The 12,475-nt window shown below is 43.9% G+C and overlaps 1 protein-coding gene across 4 annotated transcripts in view; it reads left to right on the top strand.

The window, feature by feature from the left end:
• Positions 1–1,533: 1,533 nt before the first annotated feature.
• MARK1 (microtubule affinity regulating kinase 1) overlaps positions 1,534–12,475 on the top strand; it is a 131,209-nt gene continuing 120,267 nt past the window's right edge. For 3 of the 4 annotated variants that reach the window (XM_055419871.2, XM_055419869.2, XM_055419868.2), the window contains exon 1: positions 1,535–1,718. In XM_055419871.2, the coding sequence (XP_055275846.1) occupies positions 1,668–1,718 (51 nt within the window). In that variant the 5' untranslated portion in view covers positions 1,535–1,667. Of the gene's footprint in view, positions 1,719–12,475 lie in introns of all 4 variants that reach the window. The other variant, XM_055419870.2, reaches the window with a different exon arrangement.

Genomic DNA, 12,475 nt, shown 5'->3' with positions numbered 1-12,475 from the left:
AATGATATGGTTTTTGTCCTAGAGGCTGAGTGTGCAAAATGTAAGCTTTCAAATTAGAAAGAAGCAGGATTGCTTTTTAGGGGGCTAATGGGCCCTGGGTAACGCGTTACAGAGGTCGGTCTGCGGGATGTAAGACTTGGCAGGTGGGTGGCAGGATGATAAAACCACCTGGAGGAGGTAGGACAGGACAAATCAGAGCCAGCTCTCCGCCCTCCCTAAACAAGCTCGCCTAAGTGACACTTCCTTGCGTCCCAGGAAGTGACGATCAGCCAGAGTAGACGTCCTGACTCCCGGGTCTCAGCCACTCCGGGGGTGCCGCGGTGGGCGCCTGGCGACCTCTTCCGCCGGCCGGGTTCGCTGGGAGGCCATCCTGTCCCGGCACATCGGCGAGCCGTCTGGCCGGAGCCCATCGAACAGCGTCCCGGAGCACCGCCTCCGAGGCTGCTGGCGCTTTTAGGAGGGCTTTTATGCCCTCTTCCCAACTATTAGGGTGACCCTGAACCCAACGGCTCCCGGGAGAGGGGGACCGAGAGGGCTCGGGGGAGGACAGAAACCGAGAAAGCTGGGGAACGGCGAAGGGCGCGATGAATTTAAGAACAGAAGTCCCGAGGTAGCAGATTGGATCCAGTGTAGGATCGTACCCATTCTCCCCGCCCGCCCCCCCCCCACCATGAAACGGACAAAAAAGGACCACTCAATTGCATCAGCGCCCTCTCACCTCCCCACCCCCTCCGCCCTGGCAAAACCCAAACACTAATCAAAAATTAAATGCAACAGAAGCTCTGAGAGACTACCGTACTCCGCGGATGGGGGCGAGAAACAAAAATAAACACGGGGACAGACGGGCGATGGAGCGCGGAAGGAGGAGGAGGAGGCGGCCCCGCATCCCTAATGAGGGAATGAATGGAGAGGCCCCCCTCGGCTGGCGCCCGCCCACCCGGCGGCGGCCGCCAAGTGCCTCCGGGCGCAGCGCGCCGCGCCCGCCGCTCCCCGCGCAGCAGCCGGGTTCAGGCGCGGCGGCGGCGGCGGCCGCGCGGGACTCTGAGTCTGGGCTGGCGCGCCGGGGGCGCGGGGGCGCCGGCGCGCTGGGCCCCGGGCGCGTGGCTGCGGCTCGGCCGGGCGGCGCCGCTCACCTGAGGCGGGGCGCGGGGGCGCGGCGCGGGTGGTGCTGTCAGGGCCGCGGCCCCCGGCTCCCGGCCGCGCTCGGCGGGACGAGCCCGGCAGTGATTTGCGGCGCCGCTGCGCCTTCGGCCGTGGCCGGGAGCGCCTAGCGGGCCCCGGACCCCGCCCCCCCGCCGCCCCTCCGCGGCTCCCGCCCCGCCTCCCGGCCTCGGCGTCGCGTCCCGCCGGCCTCGCCGCGCGGCCCGCGCCGGGCAACCGCCCTCGCCCGGAGCCCTCCCCCGCCCCGGCCCGCGTGCCCCGGCGGCGCCGCCGCGGGAAGCGGCTCCCGCTCCTCCTCCTCCGCGGCCTCTGTGCCCCGCGCTGCCCCGCCGCGGCCGCTTGTTGCACCGCCCGCGGCCCGCGGGAGCCGCTCTCCCCGGCCCCGGCCCCGGCTTCGCGCGAAGCGGCCGCGGCCCCCTGCCTCTGGCCCCCGGGGCCCGCAGCAAGCCCGGGCCCGGCCCGGCCCGGCCCGCGAGACCCCGGCCCGACCCCGCCGCCCGCACAAAATGTCGGCCCGGACGCCATTGCCGACGGTGAACGAGCGGGACACGGAGAACGTGAGTAGCCGGAGCCTCCCCGGCAGCGGCGGGGCCGGCCGCTGCCCCCCGACCGCCGCTTCGCCTTCCGCGCGGGCCGCCCGGGGTCTCCGCCCGGAGCCCGGCGTGGCCCTCGCCCCCCGGCCCAGCCCCTGTCCTCTCCAGCCCCATTTCGCTGCTTTCCTCCTAAGGGTGAGGGCTGGGGGGCGCCGTCGGTGGCGCCCTCCCCGCGGAGGTGGTCCTCCGGGAGAAGCATGGGGGTGATGGAGGGCAGAGGGGCACAGGGAGATGGCAGCGTGGGCATCCCGGAGGGCTTTATTTCCACTCGGCATTCCGTATTGTATTCCCCACCCGAATGTTTGCCTTATGATCGCAGACGAGCCGGCCGACTGCCTCTTCTCCCCTTGCTTTTCTGGCTCTTTCGGTCCTTTGCACCCCACCCCCCTGCATTGCCCCATGACTTTGCTTTTTATCACATTAGGTCCACAGTTGGGTCTTGGGCACCAAAGGGGGACGGTCGGGAATGGAAGGGACGAGAAGGGGAGTAGAGACGGATGTGTGTGTGTGTGTGTGTGTTGGGGTGTGAGTTTATACTGCTGTGTGATACTCTTCCATAGAAATGAGTGGAAGAATTTCACCACCCGCTTCTGTGATCCCAGGGTGACGGCAAAATGTTTAAAAGCCCAGTGAAGCCAACGGCTTTTACTTCTCTTCCTCAAGTCAGTGGTAATAATTCAGGGCAGGTTTTACTTTAAATACCTCTCCTCCTCCTTGCAGTGTCACAAGGTGCATTTCTTTGAAGGAAGGATTTTCTGTGCCTTTGATCAAATTGCCCTCAGGAGTTTTCATCTCGCTGCTGTTGTCCCCGGTGTTTAAACTTCTGAAAACCGAAAGAACCAAATCAATTGTATTTCCATGTTCTGAAAAGTACAATTGTGTGTGAATGCATGAGTTCCTTTGTGGCAAAGGGTTTAAAAAAAGCCCTCATGACCTGTAAAGAAGGCCTTGGCTGATTTTTCTGACCGGTTTTGAGTGCCCGTTAGAGGGGTACTAAGTTTTGGTCTGCTGTCCAATCTCTGTCAAGGCAACTCCATGACTCTCCAGCTTTTTGTTGGAGAGTCTTCATAGGGTTGGTAAAGTAAAATAACGAAGGGCTTTGGCATTCTTAGACAAAAGATGCAAGAGAGAAGACATACAAACTCACTGTCAGAGTGTTGGAGGTATATAAACAGTTTATTTAATCTTGGAGCGTAGAGGAACGCAGAAACTTGATAGAAGGGAGATGAAATTCTGGTAAGAGACTGTCGAAGATCCAAGAAATTTCAGAGTATGCTTATGTGCTGTTTAGTGTCCTGCATTTCAAATGGTAAAGACAGAGTGCAAGGCTGCTGACACCATAAATTATAACTTAGTTTACAACATAACTGTTTTTTAAAAGCCTGTTTTTAAAAATATAATTGATAACATAATTTTGGTTGAGAGATTGAAGAAGATGACGGGAAAAGACGCAAAATTGGGTTAAAGCTGATTTTAAAACCCAGGTGGTACAGGATTTTTCTAATAGAAAATCTTCAAAAAATGGTGTCATTCAGTATGAATGAAAAGTAGGCAAATGATGACCTTTGCTTTTATGAGCAGAACACTGTGTTTTTAACCTCAGAAAGGTGGAAAAATACATTGTTCTTATTTTCTTTTGGATTGTGAATAGTACAGCTTTTCCCACAGTCTGATGTCTGCTTTCTACAGACATGAGATAGCATTATACAAATACCTAACAGGGAATAGTACAAAACGCAGCATCACATGTAAACCGAGAAACGGGGCAGTTCAGTTAAGCAATAGCAGTGTACTGCATTTTGCTTCTGAAAATGAATATGCTGTGTAAACTCATCTGCTCTGTTTCTGGACGTGGTTTCTCTAAGTTGCTTTTATAATCTTGTCCCTTGTTGTTGGTTCTGTCGTGCATAACTATACTCTCTTGGGCTGTCTTCACCCACATCCTGATTTTCTCCTGATTGCCATGGAAAGTATCTGTTGTACTATAGCTGTTAATTTATCAGCAAGTACTCACTCCGTTTTGTTTTTGAGCTACAAGGGATGCGGAGGTAGTATTAACATTTAAGACAAGGCCTCTCCCCTCAAGGAACTTAAGAAGGAAGGTAAATAGAGTCCCAAAGAAATAGTGTACAGCAAAAGCTGTGTGTAAATATGGCTGAATTGTTTTATAGGTGCTATAGGTTTTTAATCAGAGGGATCACCAGTGATGGCTATTGAATCACCACTCGTGTCTCTGGCTATTCTCTGGTTAGTAGTAAATGTCATTACTCATTCTTGCTTCTCATCAGTGAGATAAAGCAAAAAATCTACTTGTTAGCTAATATACAAAGACCAGTATGGTAATCAAAATGAACATTTGTTTGTAGCTGTTTTCAGTGAAATTGACATAAAAAAAAAATGATTGTGGAAAATTTACATTCGCGTGACTATCAAATGCTGGCAAGCCTTTTGGAATATTAAGGACATAACTAAACACCTTTTATGATTGCTAAAAATAAAATAATTAAAGAACCTTTGAATTTTATTGTCATTTGCACTTGTTATAAACATTTTAGTTATACATGAATGGATTTGGTGTCTTTGGGAATATGTAGTATCTACCTTTCACTAATATATATTGAGGGTATATAAGTAAACATTAATATTATAGAAAACAATTAAGACTGATGTTACAGCACTGTAATATTAGTAGTAAATATTCTTCTCTTTACTAGTGTATAGTAGAATGAGAAAGAATTGCTTTTCTTTGAGAACATTCTGTGTGTTTTTTCAGAAGTATTTCCTTAGATGAAGGGTTTGTATGTGCATTGTTAATAGGCCTCAAATAGCTAAATAAAATAGAACAACCGATGATTAACTTTAAAGGCAATGAATACTTCCTAGTGAAGTAGAAAACATATGTTGAGTATCATAGAATTAATTTATGCAAAATGTGTTTGATTTTAGATTGTAAATAAGTCCAGAAAGAGAATGGGTATTTGAATGGATATTTCCTTATTTTACCTCTGTTAGATTATACTTGGATAATTCCAGCATGGGTTTAGAGAATTTATTGCCGTTACTCTTTTGTGTTTTTAAATGAAACAATTTTTTTTTTTTCATGTTTTAGGAAACAGTTTTTCTACACAAATTTTCTAAACAATTTTCCTGAAATATGTTTTAGGAAACAATTTTTTTTTATGTGTTAGGAAAACTAATTTTGCTAATTGCTATGGATCCAAAGTGTCCCAGCTAGCTTTCTGTGGTGAAATTTTGCTTAGTATGAAGGAAATTAACTTGATTCCTTCTTGGGATCTTGTAAAATGGACTTTGGATAAATTTATCTTGAAACTTTTAATAGCAAAACTCTTGATGATGATTCTTTTCAAAAATCCGAAATTCACTATGGTGACCGTAATGGTACTACTAGGGTGGACGTCAGTAGTTTGCCTAATGGGAATAATTGTTAATTATGTGAAAAGGCAGGAGAGACGCATGCTTTTGTCACTACTGTTGGGTTTTATCAGTACCATGTGCGTACATCACGTGTCACGGGACCTATCACATTGCCTTCTAATTGCTAATTTACTTTGTTTCCTTTGTTCTGTATCGCCATTGCCAGCACAATGACTGGCAGTAATATATAAGAGAGTAGTCCTATAATATTCCCCGTTTGAATTTTTTCCTTTGTCATCAAAATATATTAGTAACACTGGGAAGGGAACATAGTAATAGCCGTCAGAGTGAAGTGACCTGCCCAAGGTCATAACCAATCTCTGATGTCTTCTGCCGTTGCTGTGCTCATACTGTTGCTTCTTCAGGGTTTTGTTTTGCTTCTGTCTCAGAGATTTAAAAAAAAAATTCATGATATGAGATAATTAGAGGAAGAACAGGGTATGCCATGCTCATTTGATTCCTGAACCTTTGCTCAAAGAAACCTTTGTTGTTTTCCCCTTGTCCCAAACTTTCTAAGAAGACTTTTGAAATGATTGTAGCCAACATTGCTGTCTGCTGTAACTGAACATCTGTGTATGTATAGTCCATACCATTGGTTTCCAGAGTGGGTATGCAGGACCATCCATTGTGAGAAAAAAAAAGTCTCTGTCATCTACCTTCTGACCTCAGTGCTATTTATTAACCCTCCTCCTGCTCTCCTTCCCCTCCTCCTCTAAATCTTAGGTTGTTTGGAATCAGCCACATATTTTAAAAGTACTGTTCTTTTGCCATTTCTTTTCCATCTCAGGTTTTCGGGTGAAGGTCATTTTCCCTTTTGTTTATAGATATCCTTTGGAGATAATTGTCATAAACTTTTAAAAAAAATATATAAAAATATATTTTGCCTGTTTCTTGAAAGATAGCCTTGCTCAGTCTCCAATTCTGAGTTGCTTTTCCGTTGTTTACTTATTACCATTGCTTCTGTTCAGAAGTCATCTGCCAGTATGCTGCTGCTGCTGCTAAGTCGCTTCAGTCGTGTCTGACTCTGTGCGACCCCATAGACGGAAGCCCACCAGGCCCTGCCATCCCTGGGATTCTCCAGGCAAGAACATTGGAGTGGGTTGCCATTTCCTTCTCCATCTGCCAGTATGTTGGTGTCTTTTCTCTCTCCCTCTTTTTTTAAGATTCTCTCTTTTTCTTAAGTGTTACACTTTCACTACAGTGTATTTAAGTATAGAATTCTTTTCTTCCTGTTTGCTTCTCCTGTCTTTTAATTCCTATTTTTTTAAATTAAAAACTAGGATACTTATCAACTATTATTTTTTTGAACATGGCCTTGCTTCTGGTCTCTTCAGAATTTTATTTTGGTACTCTGATTAGATTATGTTGGACTCTTCCATGTCTTCTTTTTATTTTTTTAATCGAAATACAGTTGACTTATAATATTGTGGTAGCTTCAGGTGTATACCAAAGTGATTCAGTTATATATATATGTACATATATGACACACACATATATATTCCAGATTCTTTTACATGATAGGTTATTACAAGATATTGAATATAGTTACCTGTGCTATACGGTTAGTCCTTGTTGTTTATCTGTTTTGTATATAATGGTATGTATCTGTTAGCCCCAGTCTCCTAATTTATCTCTGCCTTCCCCACTTTCTCCTTTGGTAACTATAAGTTTGTTTTCTATGTCTGTGAATCTATTTCTGTTTTGTAATAAGTTTGCTTATATCATTTTTTTAGATTCCACATATAAATGATACCATATGATACTTGTCTTTCTCTGACTTCTTCACTTGGTGTGATAATCTCTAGGTTCATCCATGTTGCTGCTGCAAATGGCATTATTTTATTCTTCTTTTATGCCTGAGTAATATTCCATTGTGCATGTATACTCCATCTTCTCTAGCCATTCATTTGTTGATTGCTATTTAGGTTTTCTTCCATGTCTTGGCTGTTGTAAATAGTGCTGCTGTGAAAACTGGGCTGCATGTACCTTTTCGAATTAAAGTTTGCATCTTCTTTGGATATATACCCAGGAGTGGGATGGCTGGAAATTTTTAGTTTTTCTTCTGTAATTAATCTTTATTGAAGTATAGTTACTTTACAATGTTGTGTTATTAATAGCTTCTGCTATACAGCAAGGTAAATCAGCTGTACATATATATCTCCTGTTTTTTCGATTTCCTTCCCATTTAGGTCACCACAGAGCACTGAGTAGAGTTCCCTGAGCTATACAGTAGATTCTCATTAGTTATCAGTTTTATACATAGTGTGTGTGTATATATATATATATATATATATATATATAAAATACATAAACCCAACCTAGAAATTCATGCCACTTCCCATCCCCCACTTTGGTAGCCATATGTTTGTTCTTTATATCAGTGTCTCTATTTTTGCTTTGCAAATAAGTTCCTCTGTATCATTTTTCTAGATTCCATATGTAAGTGATAGTATATGGTTTTGTTTTTCTCTTTCTGACTTACTTCATTCTGTATGACAGTCTCTAGGTCCATCCATGTCTTTGCAAATGGCACAATTTCATTCCATTTTATGACTGAGTAATATTCCATTGTATATACGTACCACATCTTCTTTATCTATTTCTGTATTGATGGATATTTAGGTTGCTTCCACATCCTCAGTTCAGTTCAGTTCAGTCGCTCAGTCGTGTCCTACTCTTTGCAACCCCATGAGTCGCAGCACGCCAGGCCTCCCTGTCCATCACCAACTCCCAGAGTTCACTCAAACTCATGTCCTTCGAGTCGGTGATGTCATCCAGCCATCTCATTCTCTGTCGTCCCCTTCTCCTCCCGCCCCCAACCTTTCCCAGCATCAGACTCTTTTCCAGTGAGTCAGCTCGTCGCATGAGGTGGCCAAAGTATTGGAGTTTCAGCTTTAGCATCAGTCCTTTGCTATTGTAAATAGTGCTGCAGTGAAAAGTGAGGTGCATGTATCTTTTCAAATTATGGTTTTCTGTGGATATATGCCCAGGAGTGGGATTGCTGGGTCATCAGTCAGTCAGTTAAGTCGCTCAGTCGTGTCCGACTCTTTGCAACCCCATGGACCGCAGCACGCCAGGCCTCCCTGTCCAGCACCAACTCCCGGAGTCCACCCAAACTCATGTCCGTTGAGTCGGTGATGCCATCCAACGTCTCATCTTCTGTTGTCCCCTTCTCCTCCCGCCCTCAATCTTTCCCAGCATCTGGGTCTTTTCAAATGAGTCAGCACATCAGGTGGCCAAAGTATTGGAGTTTCCGCTTCAACATCAGTCCTTCCAATGAACACTCAGGACTGATTTCCCTTAGAATGGACTGGTTGGACCTCCTTGCAGTCCAAGGGACTCTGAAGAGTCTTCTCCAATACCACAGTTCAAAAGCATCAGTTCTTTGGCGTTCAGCTTTCTTCATAGTCCCACTCTCACATCCATACATGACCACTGGAAAAACCATAGCCTTGACTAGACGGACCTTTGTCGACAAAGTGATGTCTCTGCTTTTTAATATGCTCTCTAGGTTGGTCATAACCTTCCTTCCAAGGAGTAAGCTCGTCTTTTAATTTCATGGCTGCAGTCACCATCTGCAGTGATTTGGAGCATATTATATTCTTTTTTAGTTTAGTTTAAGAATCTTCGTACTGTTCTCCATACTGGTTGTACCAATTTATATTCCTTTTAAATCACAGTTTCAGTTTCATTACTTATGATTGATTTATTCATATTTCTGTATTTCCTGGTTCCATCTTGGAAAGCTGTCCCTTCCTAAAAATTTGTTCATTTCTTTCTAGGTCCTCCACTTTGTTGGCATGTAGTTGTCTTTAGTAGTCTTTTATGTTCCTTTGAATTTCTGTGGTGTCAGGTGTAGTGTCTCCTTTTTCATTTCTAATTTGATGGATTTGTGTCCTTTCCCTTTTTTTCTCGATGAGTCTGCCTAAGGATTTACCAACTTTATCTTCTCAAAGAACCAGATTTTCGTTTTATGGATCTTTTCTATTATTTTCTTTGTGTTTCATTTATTTCTACTCTTTTCTTTATGATTTATTTCTTTCTACTAACTCTGGGCTTTGTTCTTTCTCCAGTTGCTTTGGGTGTAAGGTTAGGTTTGTTATTTGAGATTTTTATTGTTTTCTGAGACGCTTTATTTCTTTTGATTTCTTCAGTGATCTGTTGATTGTTTAGTAGCGTATTGTTAGCCTCCACATGTTTGTGTTTTTTGCAGTTTTTTCCCCTCTTAGTTGATTTCCGGTCTCATAATGTGGTCGGAAAAGATGCTTGATAGAATTTCATTTTCTTAAATTTACTTGTTTTGTAGCCTAACATGTGATCTGCTTTTGGTCTGTTTTGTCATTTAAGGCCAATGTTTCCTTATTGATTTTCTATCTGGATGATTTATCTGTTAATGTCAGTGGGGTTTTTTAAGTCCCCTGCTGTTACTGTGTTACAGTTGATTTCTCCCTTTATGTCATTTAATATTTGCTCAAAGTATTTAGGATCTCCTATATTGAGTGCATATATATTTACAATGATTATATCTTGATATTGGATTGACCCCTTGATCGTTATGTAGTGTCCTTCTTTGTCACTTATAATACTCTCTATTTTAAAGTCTAGTTTCTCTGATGTAAGCGTTGCTACCCTAGCTTCCTTTAAATTTCCATTTGCATGGAATGCCTTTTTTCATCCTTTCATTTTCATTCTGTGAGTGTCTTTATATCTGAAGTGAGTCTCTTGTAGACAGCATATAAACAGGTCTTGTTTTTGTTTCCGTTTAGCTATTCTGTTTCTTTTGACTCGAACATTTAGTCCATTTAAATTTAAGACAGTTATTAATGTGTATGTTCTTATTGCCATTTTGTCACTTGTTTTGGGTTGTTTTTGTAGCTCTTTCCCCCACTTTCTTTTCTTTTTGTGATTTGAAGACTGTTTTTAGTGTTATGTTTGGTATCTTTTTTCTTTTTTGTGTGTATATCTATTAAAAATTTTGGGTTTGTGATTACCATGAGGTTTTCATCTAGCTACACACACACACACACACACTTTGTTTTAATTTGCTGGTCTCTTAATTGTAAATGCAGTTTTGAAACTCTGCCTTTGTACTCCTTCCCTCAAAGTTACTTTTTTTGATATCATAATGTATATCTAGTTATTTTCTAGAGTAACTTCTTATTGTGGATATAGATGGTTTTACTGCTTTCATATTTTAAATTTACTGCTAGCTTTGTGTGTGGATGATTTACAACCTTTATATTTGCCTCTACTGATGAGCTTTTTTGTTTTTGTGATTTTCATGTTTCTAGTTGTTGCCTTTTCTTTTCTTGCTTGGAGAAATTCCTTTATTTGTTGTGAAGGTGGTTTGGTCATGCTAAACTCTTAGTTTTTGCTCATCTGTAAGGACTGCAAGGAGATCCAACCAGTCCATTCTAAAGGAGATCAGTCCTGAGTGTTCATTGGAAGGACTGATGCTAAAGCTGAAACTCCAATGCTTTGGCCACCTCATGCGACGAGTTGACTCACTGGAAAAAACTCTGATGCTGGGAGGGATTGGGGGTGGGAGGAGATGGGGACGACAGAGAATGAGATGGCTGGATGGCATCACTGACTCTGTGGACATGAGTTTGAGTGAACTCCGGGAGTTGGTGATGGACAGGGAGGCCTGGTGTGCTGTGATTCATGGGGTCGCAAAGAGATGGACATGACTGAGCGACTGAACTGAAACTGAACTGAACTGAAAGCTTTTAATCTCTCCATCAAATCTGAACAAGAGTCTTGTTGGGTAGAGTCTTTTTGGTTGTGGGCTTTTCCTTTTCATTACTTTAAATATATTGTGTCACTCCCTTCTGGCTGCAGGGTTTCTGCTGAGAAGTCAGCTGATAGCTTTATGGGAGTTCCCTTGTATACTGTTTGTTGCTTTTCCCTTGTTGCTTTTAATACTCTTTTTCTTTAATTTTTGTCATTTTAACTACTGTATGTCTTTGTGTGTTCCTCTTTGGGTTAATCCCCTATGAAACTCTGTGCCTTGTGGACTTGGGTATGTGTTTCTTTTCCAAGGCTAGCAAAGTTTTCAGCTGTGCTGTTTTCAGATAAATTCTCTGCCCCTTTCTCTCTTCTTTTCTGGGACCCCTATAATGTGAATATTAGTGTGCTTGCTGCTGTCCCGGAAGCCCCTTAAACCATCCTCATTTCTTTCCAGTCTTTTTACTTTTTTCTCTTCAGCATCAGTGATTGCCCCTACTCTGACTTACAGCTCGCTGGTCTGCTCCTCTGTATCATTTAGTTTACTGTTGGTTCTCTTCACTGTATTTTTCATTTCTGTTACTGTGTTTTTCATTGCTGTTTGGTTGTTCTTGATGTTTTATAACTCTTTGTTAAAAACGTCTAACTTCTCTCTGTGCATCCATTCTTTCCTGAGTTCTCTGATCATTTTTATGATTACTATCCTGAACACCTTCTTGGATAGATTACTTACCTCTAATTCACGTAGTAGTTCTTCTTGTTTTATCTTGTTCCTTTGTCAAGAGTTTTATCTCATTCCTCTGTTGCCACATTTTTCCTAAGTTATGTTTTATTTATTTTTTTTGTATCTCCATTTTGGCTCCATTTTTCAGTCTTGGAGAAGTGGCCTTTTGTTGAAGACTTCCTGTGCGTCCCAGGAATGAAGTCCTCATCACCTAAGCTATGTGCTCTAGGAGTTCCTCCTATGAGAGCTGAATGGATCCTTCTGTTGTTGTGGGCTATATGGGCAGTGTCATAGTGTTGGTTGACTCCCAGTCCAGTAGTTTGCTAGGCTCTGCCTCGTGGAAAGGCTGCCAGTTGCAGGTTAGCAGCACTGTCGTGAAGTGGCTGTTTGTGGAATCCCCAGGTTCCCCAGAGCTTATACCGGCTCATTGCTGGACAGAGTCATAATCCAGAATATTCTGGGGCTGTTGCTTGCCCATTGGTGGGTGAAACCAGGTCCTGGGGTTGATGCTGGACTGCTGGCAGACAGCATTGGACCCTGGAGTCTGGTTGCAGGGCCTAGGGATCCCAGAGGTGGTGTCAGGACACCCGTTGAGGGTCTGGTTCCTGACCGAGTTAGATATGAGGTCAGGGTGTCCTGAACTTAGCATGCTAGTGGTCAGGGAGGTGGTCCAACTGGTCTCCGGTCAGGGTCTGGACTGCTGTGGGCAGGCTGGACCTATAGGCTATTGGATTATGGTTTTCTTACGTCTAGTGTCTGCCCCCTGGTTGGTGAGCTTGCTCCAGAGGTAAACCAGGCTTCCTGGAAGTCAGGGGAGTTAGGATATGAGATGCTG

The sequence above is a fragment of the Moschus berezovskii genome, chromosome 17 (assembly GCF_049115385.1).
Source record: "Moschus berezovskii isolate FMDL1 chromosome 17, NW_MosBer_1.0, whole genome shotgun sequence".
Lineage (NCBI taxonomy): Eukaryota > Metazoa > Chordata > Mammalia > Artiodactyla > Moschidae > Moschus > Moschus berezovskii.
Note: the sequence above shows the minus strand (reverse complement) of the source record. Positions and strands in the feature narration are given on the sequence as shown.